Source organism: Pristis pectinata, chromosome 24 (assembly GCF_009764475.1).
Source record: "Pristis pectinata isolate sPriPec2 chromosome 24, sPriPec2.1.pri, whole genome shotgun sequence".
Classification (NCBI taxonomy): Eukaryota; Metazoa; Chordata; class Chondrichthyes; order Rhinopristiformes; family Pristidae; genus Pristis; species Pristis pectinata.
This window is the reverse complement of record NC_067428.1, coordinates 3,821,741-3,843,904: the sequence shown is the minus strand read 5'-3', so window position 1 is coordinate 3,843,904 and position 22,164 is coordinate 3,821,741. Positions and strand designations below refer to the sequence as shown.

The following is a 22,164-nucleotide window of genomic DNA, read 5'->3' as shown; positions in this document are numbered from 1 at the left end:
GCCACTTCCACTCAACCTGGTAAAACTGAACCTACCCCCATTTAAAATTTAACAGCATATCAGAACTATTGTGAAATTCAAAAAGGCCAATTTCAGTCTGACTTGAGGGTGGTGGGTATATGGGATGAGCTGCCAGAGGAAGTGTAGAAGTGGGTACAATTACAGAATTTAGACAGGTACATGGACAGGTACAAGTTCAGGGATATGGGCCAAATGCAGGCAAAATGGGACTAGCTCAGGGAGGAACCTTGGTCAGCATGGTGAAAGTTGGGCCAGAAAGGCCCATTTCTGTGCTGTATAATTATGGGGGTGGATGGGATGTGGTACAACTAGAGCCTAAAACCAATAGGATCCAAGGTGGAAAGCTAAGTGTGTACAAGAATAGCCACATCTATCAAACAGGGACTAGAGCTTCAGATGAACTGAAGCAGAGATGAGCAACTATATGGATATAGGTGGTCTTGAAGTCACTGCCTCTATTCTCCACTGAGATGCCATTGTGGATGTGCTCTCAATATGCTGAGTTCAGTGGAAGCGGTTTCTAGGCTTAATTGCTGCCTGGGATTCAAGCTCAGCTGCTGCTGTAATGCCATTGACATTATGAGTTGACTTACTCAAAATGCAAGGATACAGCAACTGTGCATTTGGGTCAATGTGAACCATTACCGCCCTCCTCACAACAACATAGTGAAAAGATGCTTGAAGGAAGCTGCAAAATATTTGCCAGGAGTACCTGATGAGATGAAGCCAGGGTATTGGGAGTAAAGGTCAGATCAGCTGGAGATTATTCTTCATTTTCTAAATGCCCTTTATTACAATGTGTTGCTTAATTCAGTGCTGCATAACTAGTCTATTTGCTCCAATGTTCTAGCTACAGTAATAAAATCCCATATCAACCAAATTTGGCAAAGAATCCTTTTGCTCACTCAGGTGTGAACAGAACAAGATGGTTAAAGGTTGGTAGGAAAATTCAGATAGTTTTTTTTGAAGATCAGTCTTGTAACACTGCTCCCTTAGAATGGTCCCCATTACCAGCCTCACTGCTTAGATGGCCAGCCTGCATTTCTGGACAACCTTGCTCTAGAGAATCACCTGTAATGGCAGGATCAGCCAAACATTAAGGTTCATCTTTCTTAGAGCCAGATGAGAAAGCAGCAGCTATTAAATACAGATTACAAATTCACAAGCTGAATATTTAAGCACATTGTTTAATTAAAACACTCTGCCTTGAGCCAACTATTTCCACAGAATGAAAGTTCACTACATTAACATCTCAATCCAATACAAACTGGATTTGGAGCCACAAAAATAAACCAACCACAGCAAGACAATTTGACAGTTGACAAAACTCATTTATAATAAATGCTGATTTGGAGGTTCTAACTATGTTCAATATCCAGGCTCTAGAGGGAGGATGGGACATTCTGTATGGTGTGGGGTTCCAAATGGAAGTGACTAGTGAGGGTTATAGGAAAGCATTAATTGGTGAATTGCATTTCAACTTCAAGTGTTTATTGCCAGCAGAATTAGGAACTAGTTTAAAATTTGGCAACTCTAAAAAGCCAAGTGCAAGGGTTTATCCAAGGTGCACCATTCCAAACAAAGTTACCCATAAATTACTGCCCCATTTCCCCACACCTGTAAATACCTGCATCTAAGTGGATTTGATGGCAAATTTAGATGTTCCACTCATTTAATTGTTCACTTATTCCAAGATCTTCAGAAGGTTCTCATCTGGGGGTTGGGGAGGGATGAACTTTGATGCTCAGAAGCAGGGTATTGTAAAATAACTATTTAAGTTTCCTAACTCATAGCCTTGTGTAGTTCTATTACAAATCCTTACTACCCAGTGTATATTGTACAAAGTTATTGAACCATACCAAAAGCCTGTTATTTAACAGAAAGGCCATCATTCAGTGACATGTTGACTTTGGGTTTTTTGTACAAGTAATAATGCTGCACCATGAAGATGACATCAAACAAGATGGATACCAGTCCAAGACCAAACTTTGTTGGGTCTCCAAAGATCAGCATCCATTCATCTGCAAAAAAAAAGTGGATTTCAGAAAGTGCCTAGGATGGTATCATTGGTCATTTCAGAATCTACTCAGAATGTTAATCAGTCATCCAGGAGTGAGATTGAAGTGCTTTCTGTGCAGATGTCCAAGTAGCCAGATCACTAGGAGATTTACAGACTACAGGAGGAGAACATGTGACTGATGTTCCAAGGACAGTCAAATCTTACAGCACAAGTGGGCTTTGCTCAAGATGCCTGTAGGCAAGCAAATAGTTTCAGGTCAGAAACTGCCAACTTTGTTGAAGGTAGGTCAGGCAAGCCTTAAGTGAAGAGGTCTTAACTATTTAAAACCCATGAACTCTGGAGAGAAGACAGATGCTGCAGTCTGCTGGAGGATCTCAGCAGGTTGAGTAGCATCTGTGGGAAGAAAGGAATTATGCCCTGATGCAGGGTTTCAGCCCAAAATGTTGAAAGTTCCTTCCCCTCCCACCGATGCTCAACCTGCTCTAGTGAATTCTGGAAAGACTCAGGTCGGGCACCTGTGAAGAGGGAGAGCTGATATTCCAGGTTGATGACTAATCAGAACTAATACACTGACCAGGAATGCTAACCCTGTTGCTCTTGGAGGCTGAATGACCAGCTGAGCATTTCCCTTTCAGGTTTCCAGTGCCCTGCAGTTTAGATTTTCCAAGTGTAAACTTGGCTTTCAAAATGCTTTGGGTTCTGCACTGACTCACCACAAGTTAGGATTACAAAGCACCACGCAAGGAACAAAGACAAGTTAATTTTAATGTTAGGTCACCAGATTGTACCTACACTCCCTGGTCCAGTTATCCATGCCCTGCTAGTTAGTGCACACAGCACTTTCCATGAAGTGCTTACCTCACAAGTCAACCATTTCAATGAAAGGGTCTTACCATTGTTGTACGACTGCAAGAACATTTGTAGAAGGCTGAAAATGCCCCCAGTCAAGTCAAGCAGTGTGTTCCAAATGCACCAACCAATGGTGCTCTTCCTTTGATAGTTCATGTAAGCCTGCAGACAGAAGAAACTGCAGTGTAACCAATTCCTGACAAATCGCAGGACAAATACCTTACAATTAGGCAACTCCTGCACTAGTCAGGTAACCACCTGCCTTCTATGAAGAGTTCAGAATCTCAGGCAAGAACAAATGATACCAATTACCAACAAGCCTGGCTTTCAGGCCACAACACGAGCACATCCTGCCCCACCATTAGTAGCTACACGAGGCACTGTCTCAAGGCGGCAACATCCAAACATCCCTGCTCTCCAGGCTATGCCTTCTTCTTGCAGCTACCATCAGGCAGGAGGTACAGAAGCCTGAAGTCCCTCACCATCAGGTTCAAGAACAGCTACTTCCTTCAACTGTTCAGTTCTTGAACAACCCTAATCACCCCAGTAGAGTAACATTATGACCACTTTGCACAGTGGACTGTTCTGTTTAATTGCCTTCTGTGCAATTTATATTTCTCTTGTGAATGTTGTGTCTCTAATGCTGGGCCTGTGATGCTGCTGCAAGCAAGCTTTTCATTGCTCCTGTGCATACAAATTTATTCTCATGTGCACAAGTCAAATGGGGTCCAAGATGAATGGAAGCCAGTCACACCCCAGTAATAACCTTCCCTTTTGGTGCAAAAATAAGTGAAAAGAGCAAGCTTTCTCCAAAAGGATTTTTGATCAGATAGCACCTGCCCATTAGTACTCATTCTGGTACCAAAATCCTCACATTGATGCTTCAACCATTGCTTTGGGAGGTGTGCAGAGAACAGCATGCTGATGGCATTGCCTTAATTGTTTAGCCAATTATCTGCACCAGAGTATCAATGTTCAAGTTGCCAGAGTTGGGCTCTGGGCAACTGGAGCCAAAGCACCTGGTTGTCAGGCATCAATACCCCTCAAGACTGGTTTGAAGTCAGGACCCAGATCCAAGATCTTCACACAGGTGAGATTGTGATATCAGATGTCAGTGGTTTAAACAAGCCTTCTGCTCACATTGGTTGTGGTCCTGTATAACCACACGCTTACCTGAGGAATATATTTAATGAGGACGATGCCCAGCTTGATGTAGGAGAAATAGTAGACAAGTTGGAGCCATGTTATTTGGCCACTTAGAGCCAGGACGACAAAGACCATAGCAGGCAGCCATGCGGCTACAAGGAACCCAGAAGCAGTCTTGGACACCCTCTGTGACCCCCGCTGTGACAAAAAGAACCAAAATGATCAGCCACATGCCTCAAGAGCCACCTAAATGAGGATAGCCTCAACTGCTTTACAGGAATGTTAACATTTGACAGCTACACAAAATTCATCAATAGTCAAAATCTTAGTGCAACCTGATTACAAAGCTCAGACCCATCCCTTCAAATCTCCACTAAGGATTTAACTAACATCATTTATTAGGTGATCAAATTTCAATTACAGGTTTGTGTGATGTTCAAACCCTAACTAGACAAGTGATCTAGTACAGATCATACAGCTAGATCATTGGGGAAAATAACTCTAGAACAGTGAAGATCAAGGTGGAAGTTAAGATTACATGCTTAGTCCTCCAATAATTTTCATACATGAAAGGGAACCATCACTGAAGGGAGGAGAATAAGTCCTCCAATAATTTTCATACATGAAAGGGAACCATCACTGAAGGGAGGAGAATAATCAGAAACTCTAATGCTGGAATTCAACAAGTTGAAAACTTAAGCTGAAGAGAGCTTCACAGAAAGGCTACAGTAATACCTTAGTGGAACCAATTGTTAGGCCAGGGAAGGAGTGAGTACTTCCGAGCCTGTGGTTCATGCCACATCCAGTCTGATTACTAGAACTGGAGCCTGAAAAATCACCCCACTCTGCACAAGAGACACTAACCTCATAGATGCAACACTGAAAGATTGTAATCAATGTTAAGAAGATAGCATGGAGGCTAAAAAAGACATCATTTGATTCCACTGGGTTCACTCCATCTGGATTACACTGAAGAAATTGTTTCTGGAAAGACAAGTCAGAAACACTACTCAATAACACATTTAGACCAAGTTTGTCGCATGTTGAAAATACCCTTCAGAACCTTAGTGGCCTAGTGTACCAAGCAGCTTTCTCCCACACCCAAATAGAAGCAGAAACATCTTCACCAAATTTAAAGTGAAAAAGTTACCCATTAACATTTTATAATATTTGTGGTAATTTATTTTCTAATGGGTAACCAGCAAGTCTCTACTGGTAGAAGGACTGGTAGTGGCAATCTGCACTCCAGGCTCAAACACGCCACATGCTCTCACCCTTGCTACCATCAAATCAAGTGATGTTGTACAACTCTCCATCAGCTTAAGACGAATTTAGCATCCACTTTTCTCAAAGATTGCCATTTGGTGAACAAGAGACTGCAACCCACTCCCTAAGCACTGTGACTAGTAGTTCAACACCAAGTAGATCAGAATCCTAAACAGCACAAGAGTATCCTTGGAGAAGGGCAAAAGTGAAATTGTTGCTCAGAGCAACAGCTATTGAACTACCCAATCACAATCCAGGGAATTGGTCTCCTGGGATTAAAGTAAAGGTGGATAGTTGGCTAGAGTTATGGAGTGCAAATCATGGTCCAAGTTTAAGATGTTCTATCTTATAATTCATCATTTGAACAGCTCAGTCTTTACCTTAACACAAGGAATCCAGAAGAGGCCAACGTTAAATACTCCATATGCCAGGTGACCAGTTAGATTCAGTGCCAGAAAATCAAAATTCAATCCAATTACACTGTTAAGGAGATGGAATCAAACATTCACAATGTCAGTTTCTACAGCATTAAAGTCTTTTGCACATTTCAGCTCTGTAGGCAATTAGTTTCATCAGGGCTTCACACATTCTGGGGCTACTGTGGAAATCAATGCAAGTCATTAATTGGCAGACATTAAAATCACAAGTTCTCACATTTGGGTAGTGCTTGGGACAAAAGGCAGGAAGAGAGCAAGAATCAAAACCCCACCCAAGGTATTACATTTATGAAAGGCTTCCCATTTAGAGAAATGTTTCTAATGAAAACTGTAGATTGTTCCTCCAAGTCTTATTGAAATGTACATTATGGCAATCTCACTACCAGGTTTGGTCAAGTCCAAACAAGGAGTACAAGTGAAGTGAGCTGTGAACTGACACTGCTGCAATGCAAACGGCACAATCCCAGCACCACAGCAGTGGAAACTCAAGATTGTCAAGGATGCCACTGACAGGTATCCTACTGCAACACAGCTGGCAAGCTTTACCACAAGACTTCATGTCAATGCACCTCCCCCACCCTCCCAGGTGGGAAGGTGGGGGGGGGGGGGGGGGGGGAAAGATACTCAACCTAGAGAAGCAAGTCTTGAAACCAGCAACAATATTATTACAGCATAGTTAGCTCTTGAAGTAGCAAAACCTAGACCTATGCTTTGATCTTGTTTTCTTGCAGTACAATGGGGAAAATGGCCTCTTCAGCCTGTGCTAGCTCCCAGGGTATTCCATGCCCCACTTTTCTGTAACCCATTCAACTGGGTAACTCCCCACCAGTTTCCTACCACATCTACACTATGTAATTTACAGCAGCCAATTCATGCATCAACCACTATTCCATTTTACTCCATTCTGGGACCAGCTGGATACATTCATCTGCAGTGAGGGACTGAACCAGAATTTGTCTGGTTTGAGTCCAGAAGTCAGTCAGTAGCCTTTACCTTTTACGCCTCCAGTTTTCAAGAACCTGAGGGTAGAAAGAGATGGACCACGCCAGGAAGTATATCCAACCAATGATCACATTCACAACCTTCAGGACACTGCTGTGCACCACCAGAAAATGAATGTGTGCTGGACTCCTACAAAACAAGTTTAAACAATTAATGCAGATACTGGAGTAAAGAGTACATCGATCAAGGGCTATTTAGGTGGTAGAGAAAGTGTTCAAGAGACAGATCTATTGAAGTTGCAGGTTGATTCAGTCTTGCTAGATAAGAGATTTACTAGTTCTGTTTAGGAAAGTAACAGCTTGATGACATCTTGCCTGGTTAGAATTTCTTGCTGCACTTGCAAATTGGGTTTAAAACTTCCTGGTTTGCCTTTGTACCTCTACTTTCATTGCACTGGTGGCTATTTTGGCCCTCAAATCTATACCAGCTCTGAATAACCCCATTTGCCTACAACTTATTCTCTCTACCACTGGCCTGGAGAGAAGTTATGGTGGTCAATGAACCCACCCATCTTTAGGATGTTTGAGGAAACCCACAGTCACAGGGAGAATATGCAATCTTCACTCAGACTGTGCCCAAGGTCAGGATTGAACATGGTCACTGGAACTACCAGGCAACAGCTCTACTTGCTGTACCACTGTACTGCCCATGAACTATTCTCAGTACTTTTGTATTAAATATTCCCATCTAAGGTAATAGATGAAGGAAAAATGTCATTTTAGTTACACATGCCCTGTTACAATTTACTATGCAAGTGATTCAGTTACCTTGCCATTTTGGTGAACATTCTTAAATTCTTAGCAAACCTGGTGATCCATTATCTATGATGACTGCTCATTCCAAAGCCTGAAAGGATGGACCAGGCTCGAGGATAGCTTCTATCCCACTGTTACAAGTCTATTGAACAGTCCCCTAGTATGGCAAGATGGACCCTTGACATCAACCTACCTCATGACCTTGCTGCTTGTTTGCCTGCACTTTCTGTAACTGGGACACTATTCTGCATTCTGTTATTGTTTTCCCTTTTACTTCAATGCACTGAAGTAATGAAATGATCTGTACAGACTACGCAAGACAAGTTTTCCCCACTGTACCTTGGTACATGTGACAATAATCCAATTTATTTGGACAAGGAATTTTAAAGGATTTCTTGAATGTCTAAACTTCTGCCATTGACATCAACAGCCTGAGATATGCAGCATCTCCACTGTACCCCTATTTCCTTCATTACAGGAAAAGGTATATCAAATCATCTCAGTAGGCCATGATCTCATGCAGTCTTGAGAAATATCTTCATTCTGGCCTTAAATTGCAATTGTGAACAGCCCCTGCTCAAGAGGTATCCATGTAAAATTGGAGCCAGGAATTCAAGTCAATGGAAGTAAGAGTCAGGTGGTCAGTGTCACCAAGTTGCATGGCTGCAGGTTGAAGATACAACCCCAGTATCTTTTTAAATCTCAATGCTCAGATCCAAAGTCAAACCCTCCTGGCAAAAATGGCAGCTATTTTTAATATAAAAGTGAGGGCTAAACAAAATCATCTCACATCTCCCCCTCCCCCAATATAATCAAAAAGGAGAGTTTCATTTAGTGTTAGGCAATTTGAATTTAATCTGGAAATCTGATTAACATGGTACAGACACTGCAGGCCTAAAGCAGTGATTTGGGATCATGTAGATGAGCAATTAGAGACATGTTTGGATGCAACAGATGATTGACACCAATGGTTCCAATGAAAGGCCACCATTGGGATGTGGGGACAGTGGGAGAAAAGGATTTTTTGCTTCGTGGGTCAGTCTGTAGTGGGTACACACCTGGTCACATTGCTGCTGCTGTTAGACTGAAGGCAAACACTGACTTGTCCAACTTCGACTCCTCTGACTGTGAATGATGAAGATCTTGCAAACTTGGGCAAGAGGATCTAAAACAATAAGAAGAAGAACCATTTTGCATTCGTAAGCAGCAAGAATGGAGGTGAAATCAATAAGTGCAACATCGCTTTAAATGACATGTCCCTCCATCCAAGGGATTGTTCCACACATGGGGTAGATACCAAGTGCACCAAATTACAGCCACAGGATACCCAAAACCTCCTGTAGTCAAGTTTGTCATTTGAACCACGGGAATACAAAGACTCAAATAGCTACCAAGTCATCTTCCAGAGGCACATTTCTCTACACAAGACAAAATAAGACCAGATCAAGAAGTGGATCAAAGGAATATGATGCTACTAAACTTAATAAGCAAACACTAAACAATGTGACCTTGTACATGGGAAGAAAGTTTGCAGTGGCAGGAAGAGGGTAGTTACAGGCTGTGCAGACAAATGTTTGCAGGCCTGACGGAAGAGTTGAGCACAAGCTGTGGGGCAACAATGCCCTCATGCAGAACATGATTAGCAACGTGCAATTTTTAAACTGAGCTGAAGTCACAGTGCACTGGGTGTGGGGGGGGGGGGGGGGGGGGAGGAAGAAGCAGTGCAAGAGTTTACAGGGAAAGCAACTGGTGGGCATGTTAGGAAGGAATCCAAATCTCAAGCCAACACCCTGTCTTGGTGGTTCAAGTCTGGACAATGTTACTCACTTGCTCAGGGAGTTCAACAATACTAGTTTGTTTGGAAGAGAAGGTCACGGCAAGTCTGATGATTATGGTCTCTGGCAGAGGAACACTGTCGAGGATAGAAGTAGACCCATTATTAGGGTATAAATTGTCCCTAACATGTGCAGTTTCTTAATATGGTCAAACCCAAGTACAGAGTCTGGGTTCTGTTAATTTACACAGTTCCATTGGGGCTTACCTTACAGCAATCTTGACATTCTGAATGCTGTTAACTGTCAGACTAACAAATTCTGGAACAATCAATGTCTCTGATGCTTCTGAAAATAGAGGGTTGATTGTTTACAGATTATAAATTAAGTCATTTATCATCCACCCCTGCCCTCAATTCAGTTACAGACCACCTTTCCAAGGCCTATTCTATTTTTCTAACAAAGACTTCCTTAGTATCTACAGTCAGAGAGGAGTCCAGGCCCCAGCATTTCGTGGGGTGGAGATTAATGTATCATTACCACCTGTCAATTAACACTTCCCACCATCCCCTGGATCCAAGCTTGTGGATCCTTATCCTGGTTGCCAGGGAACAGTTCCTACACCTCCCCGGAAAAATCCTACAAACTTGCAAATTACTTCAGATATCTGAACAAGAGTACGAAAAAATTTGCAGATGATATCAAAACTTGAAAGGCATACTAAATGGTGAGGAAGATGCAAATATTGGGTCAGTGCAGTAGTGCGTGCTACCTCCTTACTGCTCCAGGGACCCAGGTTCAGTCTGGACCTTGGGTACTCTCTCCCCATGACCACATGGGCTCCTTGCTCTGGTTTCTTCCCACATCCCAAAGTGGGTTAATTGGCCCTTGGTAGGCAAATAGAAAAAACCAAAGGGGACTTGAGAGAGAATTAAGTTAGATCTACAGAGAAATAATGAGGGAGAACTAGACTGAAGGTATTGCTTGAGTCCATGCCAGCAGCCTACAATGGGTCAAATTGTCTCCTGTGTAGTAAGTATGTATTCTTTGGGAAGATACAGGCTGGTGAATGAACAACAAATCAAGGTTGGAGGTGTGGGTAGGGAAAGGGTTACTTTGTAAACATTGGGTAAAATTGCCTTCTGGTCTTCAAAAGAACTTACCTATTTGCAGCAAGTTGACCAGGCTATAAATGAGGATCATGAGGGGTACTGGGAGCTTCATATCTCTGGCTGTAGACCTGCAGAAGAGGAAATATCAAAAACAGCTTCCCACCATCCATTTAAAATACAATCCATTTGCTAGGAGAGATTGCTAGCCAAAGACTGCTCCAACTTCTATTTTCACTTTGTGATTGACATGGAAACCAGAAGGTGCATTAAAGTTCAGTTATCCAAAATTGAGTTTTCAATTCAATCAAACCTTTAGCTTTTGGACAAAGTTAGTCTCCAGACACCCAAGCAACAGCAGGCAGCAAGTACATTGACAGAGATACAAAACTGCTCCCAGTCAACTTTCCAAGAGTTTAAGCTGTTATCTACTGCTTGGATACATTTGATCAGGTGGGCTGGAGACCAAATGAGGAGAGGTCAGTTTATTTTATTTGGAATCGGGGGATGGCCGCACCAATATTTCCATTTACTCCAAGTGATAGCTTCTTCAAAAGGTGAACCTTGTTTATAAAAAAAGCAGGACTATGAAGGAGCTAGTTCCAAGATTTTGATCCCGTGAGGAAATGGTGATGCAATTTGAAGTCATTTGTGACTTGTATACACCTGTTGCCTTTGTCATAGGTAAATGAATATGACAGTTTAGAAGATGAAGGAGCCTTGGAGAGTTGCTCCAATGTATCTTGACAATTCCAGAGTGCAACTATGGTTCACTGTGGAAGAGAATAGAGTGATAGATTCAAGGTTCTTTGGAGAAGAGGTAGTACTCATCCAGACAAGGAGGAATTGGATTGCAACTTCACCACTCCTTACACTTCGGTAGTGACTGACCCCCTGCCTTTCCATTTACAATGTTCAACTCTCAGATCTGGTCTTGTAACTGCAGTATGTGTGCTGGTCTAGACAAATACTTGTCACCATGCAGCTGATCAGTGAGACATAGAAGGTGTTACCACAAACCAGCTCATCCAAGTGTCAGATATGGACCACTTCACCTGGCAATATGCAAATTGAACTAAATCCTGTAAAGTACTAGTATTTACTGTATCTGGTGCACACAACCACAGATAAGTGGCCAGCTTGCAATGTTAGGATTTTAGGAAGGTCAAGGTGTGCCATCCACTCAGCAATTATGGCTGAGAAGCATCACTAACTGGTTTTCTGCACTTTGCACTGGGCTGTCACTAGCAAGGATGGGAATACTCCAACCCTATTCCCCCAATGGTTGATTAGTGATCACATCAATGCTTCAACACTTCAGCTTTAATCTGCTGTACATACAATTGTTTAACACTGCACATAATGCTGCTTCTTAGATTTAAACTAGTTAGTGTCTAGTTCCTTTGGTTGCATCAAGGACACTTTCCAATACTAATCTTCCCCCACAGAAAGATTAAGATCTTCATGACCTACATGGATCCCCAACCAGATTTTCAAGTGCATCTCCAGAACTTGAAGGGTGCCCTTTCAAAGGAATAACCCACTCCAGCACACCCCCAACCAACCCTCACCAGAACCGCAGAAGGGACAACAACCCTCATCTCCTTCCAGCCAGGCTCCCAACACCATTTTCAGTTTAGTTTTCTGCACCTCCTCCCAAGGTGGTCAGTCCACAATAAAAGGGAGGAAACTAACCAATTCCATATGCAAGCAAGGGCACCCAGTTGTCAGTCGCACCCATCTCTCTGAACCCTCCTCAATGAGGCACTTGCACCTTTCAAACTATCTCCAATAATGGCCTATGCTATTGCATTCAACCTCCAGTTCAATCTTGGTATCTTACCAATTGTTACCTTCTGACCAGCACCATGGTCTTTAGATACTTAAATGGGCAAGCCATCAAAGGATACAGTCCCAATGCAAGGAAATGGGATTAGTGATGTGGACAAAAAAGATCAGCATTGGACATGGTGGACCCATTTCTGTACAATTTTATGACCGTTAACCTTCCTTGCCTTCCATTCAATCCACAGGCTTCCCCATTTTCCTTTCCTCACTACCCCACCCACATTTGCTTCCATGCCAATTCCAGTTCCGATACATGGTCACTTGTCTGAACATCAAATTCCCTACAAGATGATCACAGCATTTGTTATTTCAACATCAATAGTTTTGTTTGCTCTTTAAAAGTTCAAGCTTTGTCACCAAGCTATTCCAGTGATGGGTATTCAAGGTCCCCCTCCCCACGCCCCCCCCCCCCCCCCGCAAATGCAGAGTACATTCAATTCCCTTGCTGTTCAGTTCTTCAGTACAATTCAAAGCAGGGTAGTCTTGACTCATCTAACAAAGGGAGTCTGGAATCAGTTTCCATCCCACTGTTGTACCACTGGCAGTTTTAACCTGCTGGCAGGTACAGACTATATCCAGAGATTATGAAGCAGTCCAAAATATTCAATGAGCATAACTATCAGATGGTTGCTGGGAAAAGAGTCCCAATATCAGCTTCATTTGCAAGGCTAACTGACCTCCTGATGCAGTATACCAAGCTCAGTTTATGCACCATTTTTTCCCTGGAGTAACAACCATATGGGTTATTGGCCCAGTTCAGAAGGTAGTAGAAAGTTATCAATTCAAACTTTATAGCTCTGGAATCACAAGCCAGAGGTGTTAATGACAAATCCCACAATGGGAAAGGATCAACAAACCAGCAGGATTTTTTAGAATCCTTCTGCTGAAGAAACCCATCAGGTTGAGCATCATCTGTGGGAGCACCTGCCACAGATGCTGCCTGACCTATTGGCATTCATCCAGCAGATTCTAACATCTGCAGTCATGTCTGGATTTTTGACATGACCATCTGGAAGATATTACAGCTACACTGTCCAGGGAATTCAACTTCACTCCCAGTTTGAGACTTGCACATGTAGCACCTCCTGAACAAAGTTCTGCTCCTGGACATTCAGTGTTGATATAGCTATTTATAAATCTTAGGTCAACAATGGACTACAGTAGATTTATCTGCAAGCAGCCCATTCTTGACGTTGAGACAAAGTTGAAACTATTGGGCCAGAGTCATTTCCTCAAATTCCAGACAAGTAGCACATCTAAATTCCAGAATTCACATGCCACTTGATTGAAACAGATCCTGAGAGATCTAGACAGGGTAAAACAGGAAGGTCAAGAAGTCTTTGGAACTCAAAGGTTGGTAAAAGCAGAGACTGAATTTTAAGATAGTTAAAAAGATAAACAAGGGAGTAAAACCAATTAACCACAATGCAGCAAGTGGTAGAGCAGCCTACTCTTGTTCTTTACGAACTTTACCAGTCACCATTTGCATCTGTGACACCAGCTGACACTGATCTCTCAATCCTGGTGTTACTAGCTCCAGCATGTGTCTACTGGCATCAAGGTCTTGTATCCCATTAGGCACAGGACCTCATTTAGTAGTCACTTACATTTGAATACCAAATAAGTAATGGTTCAATGTTTATAAAAATGGACAATTGCCTCCAATACAGAAAAGGCAAATATTTCAGAAGGAACCATTGGCAGAAGTGACAAGAACCATTAAGAGTTATTAAAGTCTGTAGGATCTAGAGACAGATTCTCAGGGAAGGATCCAATCTCAGCTCGTTTTGTTTTAAAAATCCAACGTGAGCAATTTAACTCTGCAGGTATATAATAACAGTCGACAGACCACATTCTTTCAACAGCAGCCTATTTTGGTTCTGTAACTCTTAATACATTCAATGTTTCATTAAAAAACCATTAACTAAAGTTGTCAATTCACCTTGCACCAGTTTTGTCTCTCTTTTTCAATCTTTTCATTAGTTTTCAAATTAATACAAATTGATATATAGCATCAATGTTTATACATGTAATACAAAGATCAGGATAACAATCATAGCATAGATAATCATAAAGAACAATATTTTAAAAATCTTGATCCAATGATCTTAGTAAGTGAATATAATTTAAAAGAAAAGAAAAAGATTTATAATAAATTTAAAATCCCCAAATCAAAAAGAAAAATTGTAAACAATATAAACTAAACTAAAAAAATCTCAAAAAAGAACAACAAAGAAAAAACTGGGCTAAAATTTCTCAGTAGAAACAGAGCAATGTTTTGTCATCAACTCCGTTCCTCCAAGTTGGAAAGTTATTGAAAGGGGATCTACATCATGTGAGAATATTTAATATATGGACTCCAAATATCTTCAAATTTAAGTGAAGGATCAACAGTACCACTCCTAATTTTTCCCAAGTTTAAACATATCGTTTGAGAGAACCATTGAATAGTAGGGGGTATTGGATCCTTCCATTTAAGCAAAATGGATCATTTGGCCATTAATGTAACAAAGGCAATCATATGGTTAGCGGAGGCAGATAGATGGCCAGACTATCCTTGGTAAACCAAAAATAGCAGCGATAGGGTGAGGTTGTAAATCAATATTCAATACATTTGAAATAATTTTAAAAATGTCTTTCTAATATTTTTCCCAGAAGAGGACAGGACCAAAATATGTGTCAAAGAAGCCACATTCAATTTACATCTATCACATATAGGATTTATATGGTTATAAAAACAAGCTAACTTATCTTTGGACATATGGGTCCTGTGGACTACCTTAAACTGTATCAAAGAATGTCTGGCACACATTGAAGATATATTAACTAAATGAAGAATTTTCTTCCAAGTCTCTGTAGGTATAGTTGTCTGGAGTTTGCTTTCTTATTCATTCTTAATTTTGTCTAATGATTCTAGACTTATTTTCATAATTAAATCATAAATTATTGCTGTCAAGTCCTTCTGATAAGGATTAAGACCTAAAATTTTCCCATAGTTTCAATTTTGTAAGGTGTTGGAAGAGAGGGTATAGTAGTTTTTAAAACATTTCTAATCTGCAAATATCAAAAAGTGTGATCTAGGCAAATTGTATTTATTAGACAATTGTTCAAAAGATGAAAAACAGTTATCAGTGAATAGATCCCGAAAACATACGATTCCCTTCCTCTTCCATATTGAAAAAGCTGAGTCAGATCTGGATGGATGAAAGAAAAAATTAGATTGAATGGGACTTGACAAATTAAATTTATTCAATCTAAAAAATTTATGAAATTGAAACCATATTTGTATTGCATGTTTAACAACTGGATTAGTTGTATGTTTACTCAATTTGTTAAGTGCAAAAGGGAGTGGAGCTCCTAAAATAGAAACTAATGAAAATTCAAGAACTGATTGGTGCTCAAGGCATACCCATTTGGGCCATTGAATTACATCAAAATCTTGTATCCAAAATATTAAATATCTGATATTAATTGCCCAATAATATAATCTAAAGTTAGGCAAGGCCAAACCACCATTTTTTTTTTTAGTTTTTGTAAATATTTCTTACTTAACCTTGGGTTTTTATTCTGCCATATATATGAAAGAATTTTAGAATCAATAGTGTCAAAAAAAGATTTTGGGACAAAAGTTGGAATCTCTTGAAGTAAATATAAAAATTTTGGTAAAATATTCATCTTAATGGCATTAATTTGGCCTACCAATGATAAAGACAGTGGAGACCACTTAGTAAATAATTGTTTAACATGGTCAACTAAAGGCAATAGATAGCCTTAAATAAGTCCTTATGTTTCTTGGTAATTTTAACACCTAAATACATTAAATAGTCAGTTACCAATCTAAAAGGTAATTGGCTATAAATTGGGGTTTGCATATTCAATGGAAAAAGTTCGCTCTTATTAAGATTTAATCTATAGCCAGAAAAAACACTAAACTGATCTAGTAGTGATAGTACTGCAGGGATAGATTCATCCAGATTAGAAATATAAAGTAACAGGTCATCTGCAAAGAGAGATATCTTATGAATCATCTGTCTGCAAGTAATACCACATATATTTGAAGAATTCTGAAGTGCAATAGCTGAGGGTTCTAAAGCAATATCAAATAATAAAGGACTTAACGAGCAACCTTGTCTAGTACCTCAAAGAAGCCTAAACAAAGGAGATCTTTGATTATTAGCAAGTATTGAAGCCATAGGTGCATAATAAATCATTTTAATTTCCAGATTATAAATTTAGTGTTAAAATTAAATTTTTTGAAGTGTAGTGAATAGATATTCCCATTTGACTCTGTCAAACGCCTTTTCAGCATCTAGTGAAACAACACATTTCTGGGATTTGAGATGAAGGGGGATCTATAATATTCATTAATCTCCTGATATTAAAATGTAAATAACAATTTCTTGAATAAATGCTGTCTGGTCTTCAGAGATAGTTTGTGGGAGAACCTTTTCCAGTCTAAAGGCCAATATTTTGGAATCTACATTTAATAAAGAAATAGGTCTATAAGATGCAATCAGCAGGATCTTTATCCTTTTTAAGAACAAAAAGAAATAGTTCCTTCATAGAAAGATTGTGGTAGTTTACCCACTGATAGGTCATCTTTAAAAGACTTTGGCTAACCAGGGAACAAGAATATCAGAAAAGGATTTTAAAAATTCAGCTGTATATCCATCAGGGCCAGGTGCTTTACCTGAATTCATTGAAAATATTACTTTATTTCTTCCTCCGAAATGGGAGCATCTAATGTAGAGCGTTTCATTTAAAGATAGTTGAGGAATCTTCAGATCTCTTAAAAATTCATACATTAATGTAGGATCCTCAGGGGATTCTGATTGGTATAAAGAAGAATATAATCCTTGGAAGGATTTGTTAATTTGAACTTGATCTATCATATAGGTACCATCTGATTTACGAATTTTATTAATCCTGATGTTTAGATACAGTAGCTTTCAATTGGTGGCCAATAATTTACTGGATTTGTCACCATGTATACAAAATTGACTTTTGTTTTTAAGTAGTAGATTTTCAATTGAAGATGTTAATAATAAACTATGTTGTAACTGGAGCTCTGTTCTCTTTAAAAAGCTGCAGATTCAGAGTATCAGAATATTTTTTTAAAAATCGATTCTTTAATCTTATCACCCAATATACGTATTTCACTGTTAGTTGTTTTCAAACCAGTGGAATATGAAATAATTTGACCACAGATTATATGCTTTAAAAGTACCCCATTATTATCCCACTGGAAATTTTTCCTGCAAAATTAAAGAAAAATGAAATCTGTTCTTTGATAAATTGGATGAAATTTGAGTCTTGTAATAGAGAAGGATTAAATTGCTATTGTCTGACAAAGGATACATCTGGTAATTTAATTGATAAAGTCAATGGTGCATGAATCAGAAATGGCAATTGCATCATATTTGCAGTCCATAGTAAGTGGAGCTAATCTAGCATCAATAAAAATAATCTGAGTAGTTATGGTAAACATGAGAAAAGAATGATAATTCTTTATTATATGGTGTAGAAATCTCCAAACATCTAAAATTCCAAATTCAACTTAAGGAATTAAAGACAGTGGATTTGTTTGGAAGTGCAGGATTTGACGGATCTATCCATGGAAGGGTTTTAAATAAACAAACCCATCAGTGTATTCATTTAAATTAGGAAAAAGTGCAAATAGATGTTTAAAAAATTCAGGGTGATCTACATTGGGTGCATAAACATTAACCATATCAACTTATTATGAAGTAGACCAGTAATTAATAAAAGTCTACTATTTGGGTCTGATATTGTCTCATGATGAACAAATGAAATTGAGGAGTCTACAAAAATAGAAACTCCTTTCACCTTTGCTTGTGAATTCAAATGGAACTGTTGACCCCTCCAAAATCTAAAAAACATTGATTATCTTTCTTCCTGATGAGAGTCTCCTAAACAAGAATAATCTGAGCATTTAATCTATGAAAAACTTAAAAAATCTTGTATTTAAGCAGATTATTTAAGCCATTAACATTCCATGAAATAACATTAATAGTCTTATCCATTTTAACAGATTAAAAATATGGTACATGAGGCTTGATCTTGATACTTCCAAGTCTTACCAACAGGAAGAAGTAAAAAATATTCAAAGAGGAAACGGATGTGACAACAATTTAGAAAAATTTGTAGTTTAGCCCAGAAGAAAAAAACGTGAAAACAACCTCACCCCCCCTCCCCCAACAGCCTGAAAACTGGCCAATAGGCAGCCAGTAAGCTACCTTCTAACTGAACTAACCCCTGTTCTATTGGTGGCAATAGTCCAAATTGAAAAAAATATATAAACCACCCATGTTTTGTCTAAAAATGAACAAAATAATACAAACAGAGATAACAAACTCACAACATAGTGGTGAGATTGAAACAGAGCCAAAGGGTGTTAACAGCTGACAGTTATAATTATTAAACTGTATTTTTTTATCAAAAAGAAAGCAAATGCAGTCATTTTGTTAAATTGTTTGTTATTAAAACAAAACATTAAAAATATGAAAAGAAATGAAAGGTTTAAATCTAAAAATTAATTAGATAATAAAACAAGTAGGAAGTAAATCAAGGTAAAAAACACTATCTCTTCCACAATTTCTTAGCTTCTAAAATTAAAAGCTAATTCAAAAGAAAATTCTCAGCTTGAATAGATTTAAACCATTTATGGGGTTTATCAGGGAGTGTAATTCGCAGCCTTGCTGGGAATAATAATGCAGGTTGATAACTGCTTTGATAGAGATGAGCCATAATTGGTTTGCAGGTCAGCCTTTTTTCGTAACTTCTGGGGTGTAATCTTCAACTATTCCAAACTTCCATTATTTAAATTGAATCATTCCACGTCTACGAGCGGTACGAATCAGGAGTTCCTTGACGCTGACAAAATAGAATCTCAGTATTACTGGCTGAGGTTTTTGATCCAGGGCAGGTTTAGGTCTTAATGCTCTGAGCCCTATCCAAAATGGGCTGAAGAGGGAACATTTCAGAACCAAAAACATCGATCAAAAGATTAGAGAAGAACTCCGTAGGGTTACCAGTCTCGGTATTTCCTGGAAAATTGATGATCCTTAAATTTCCCTCCTGCTGCGTCCTTCCAGGTCGATGATCCTCTGTTTGCTTTTCCAGGTTTTGCTTGGTCGTAATTAAGGCTTTTTCAAGTAAGTGGAGTTTGGCATTTCTTTACCAGCTTGGTTGAGTTCAGCAATTAATTGCCTTTGTTTGGCATTCTCATGGATAAGAGTATTTTGTTTTTCTTCAAAGTCTTTTAAAGTAGACTTCAATTCTGCAAAGCGTCAATCAAATTTTCTGTCCAGATTAGAAATAGCTTCCAAAGTAGGATGGTCTCCACTACCTTTACCATTAGCAGAGGCTTTAAGATCTGGTGGTCATTTTCAGTTAAAAAATCAAGATTAAATTTATGCCAGTATTGTAAAAGACTTATTAAAGGTGGTAAATAATAGATTGAAAAGTGCCTGGACCAAAGCCAAGTTATGACTTTGGTCCATCGAGTGCCACCAACAGACTCCTGCACCAGTTTTGGTGGAACTGTTCAAATCCCTCCCCTTGTAGGGAGCAGTTTCCCAACATCGCAGCTTCAATTAAGCTCATGCTTCCAAGTTCTAATTACCCAATCAACCCCTTAACTACATCCCAGGTTTTGCAAAGCATCAAAGGGAACATTTGATGCAATTCCATAGATGGGAAAGCCTTTCAAAGTTGTACTCAGAACCAGTCCTGCAAATGAGGTCCAGGTGGAGCCTTTATTTAAACTGAGAACTTCCAGCCTTTGGAGAGTGAGGCTATTTTTAGAACTTTCATTATCTGCACCTTTTCACCAACTGCAAGACAGATCAGGAGGATCAAACCAGAGAGTAGAAAACTGGAAAAACATTCAATGAAGGATGTAAAGGCCATCGTAACACCAAAGGATTAAGCCACCACTTGCACAGTTCCAAGAGTCTGCAGCAAAGGGCACACCACTGATACCAAGGAAGCTCCCAAAATTGAAAGGAAATAAAATACTTGCATTTAACTTGTCAACCAAAGGTCTCATTAAGAGGACAGAGGTTAAGGGCAAGACAGAATTTAATATAAAAACCAAGTAGCTGTGGTTTCAGTTGTCAAGTGGACTCAATGGCAATTGGGAGTAAGGGGTTGTGTGGGCAAAGTAAACCGGATAGAGCTTTAACCGAGTCTGCCTGGAACAGGGCAGCCAACAGGGGTGATGCTGAAACCAGTTTGGATATAGGGAGTTTCAGACAAGCTCCGACTAATGGAGTGTTGGAGGCTAGAAGCTCACAGCGGGAATAGAGTACTCACTGCCCACTGAAATTCAACTCAGGGGGAACAGAAGCCCCAGCAAAACGGTAGTGACCCGAAGGATAAAGTTAGCGCAGGACAAATGAGCCCCGCTTCTAAAGTAAAGGTCAACACACCGAACGAATTGGAGAAGTACAGTTTGGTGAATCAGTGAACTGGCTCCAACCTGATCTACGGACACGAAGTACTTACAGGGGCTCCAGTGAGAAAGCCGCAATTCCAACTCCCTCTTCAGATGAGTCCCCTTATTAATAAAAGTCTGACCAGTGTCCCGGGTTTTATACTCAACAACGTTTACCGAGGCGGAGCCCGGACGGGAATGAGCCCAATGGGATGCTTTGGGTCGGTGGCGGGCTCCCGTGGGGTTGAGGGTGGGCGCTCGGTTCCTGCCCACCTGCGCCGGCGAGCGCCGGGTCCCTGGACCCTGCAGACTGATGGTGGCCAGAACCGGGAGGTATCCGGTTAGTTCCAGGCGTGGAGAGACCCGCATGGGCCCGGAGAGGTTGCTCGCTTGATTCCGGTGTGAGCACATTCCCGGCAGGTGGACGTGGGTGTATGGCCTTTGATGGGGGAGCCGCTTCTGCTGATGGTATCCCTGGGTCGGATGATCCCCATAGAGATGTGTGACTTGCTGGTAAACCTGGAGCCGGTGGTGTTTCCATACAACTTCCCGCAGGGGTATAATCCATAAACACAGGAAAACCCAAGCCTTAAAATTCCTCTCCCCATCCTCACCCACAAATGTGCGTGTGTTGGATTGGTTGTACTGTATACCATTCTACTGGAAACCATTGGGAACGGTGTCACCCGTGGTATAACGGTGTTGCGGCAAGTACTGCTGGGTTTTCATTGCATTTGATCAATACGTGATAAATGCGGGCTCACTCTTAGTTTTAAGAATAAATTGGATGGATACATGGATGGGAGAGGTCTGGTTGGTGCAGGTCAATGGGACCAGCGGAATAAAGTTTCAGCACAGACGAGAAAGGGCCGAATGGCCTGTTTTCTGTGCTGTAGTGTTCTATGGTTCTAAAGGGTATTGGTATTGGTTTATTATTGTCACTTGTACCGAGATACAGTGAAAAGCATGTCTTACAAACTGATCGTACAGGTCAACTCATTACACAGTGCAGTTACATTGGGTAGTACAGAGTGCATTGAGGTAGTACAGGTAAAAAACAATAACAGTACAGAGTAAAGTGTCGCAGCTACAGAGAAAGTGCAGGCAATAAGGTGCAAGGTCACAACAAGGTTGATCGTGAGGTCATAGTCCATCTCATTGTGTAAGGGAACTGTTCAATAGTCTTATCACGTGGGGTAGAAGCTGTCCTTAAGTCTGGTGGTACTTAGCTCCTGTATCTTCTACCTGATGGAAGAGGAGAGAAGAGTGAATGACCCGGGTGGGTGGGGTCTTTGATTATGCTGGCTGCTTCACCAAGACAATGAGAGGTAAAGACAGAGCCCAAGGAGGGGAGGCTGGTGTCCATGATGCGCTGGGCTGTGTCCACAACTCTCTGCAGTTTCTTGCGGTCCTGGGCAGAGCCGTTGCCGTACCAAGCCGTGATACATCCAGGTAGGATGCTTTCTATGGTGCATCGGTAA

General features: G+C 40.3%; 1 protein-coding gene across 1 annotated transcript; it reads right to left on the bottom strand.

The window, feature by feature from the left end:
- Nucleotides 1-1,191: 1,191 nt before the first annotated feature.
- Nucleotides 1,192-20,815, bottom strand: LOC127582608 (cystinosin-like). The gene is made up of 11 exons (XM_052038047.1): nt 20,755-20,815; nt 10,432-10,508; nt 9,538-9,616; nt 9,324-9,408; nt 8,555-8,661; nt 6,733-6,870; nt 5,683-5,782; nt 4,901-5,020; nt 4,064-4,234; nt 2,935-3,052; nt 1,192-2,042 (listed from the first exon to the last, which is right to left on the bottom strand). Exons 2-11 carry the CDS (start codon nt 10,490-10,492, stop codon nt 1,891-1,893), a joined length of 1,131 nt encoding a protein of 376 aa, XP_051894007.1. The 5' UTR covers nt 10,493-10,508; nt 20,755-20,815; the 3' UTR covers nt 1,192-1,890.
- Between the last annotated feature and the right edge of the window lie 1,349 nt (nt 20,816-22,164).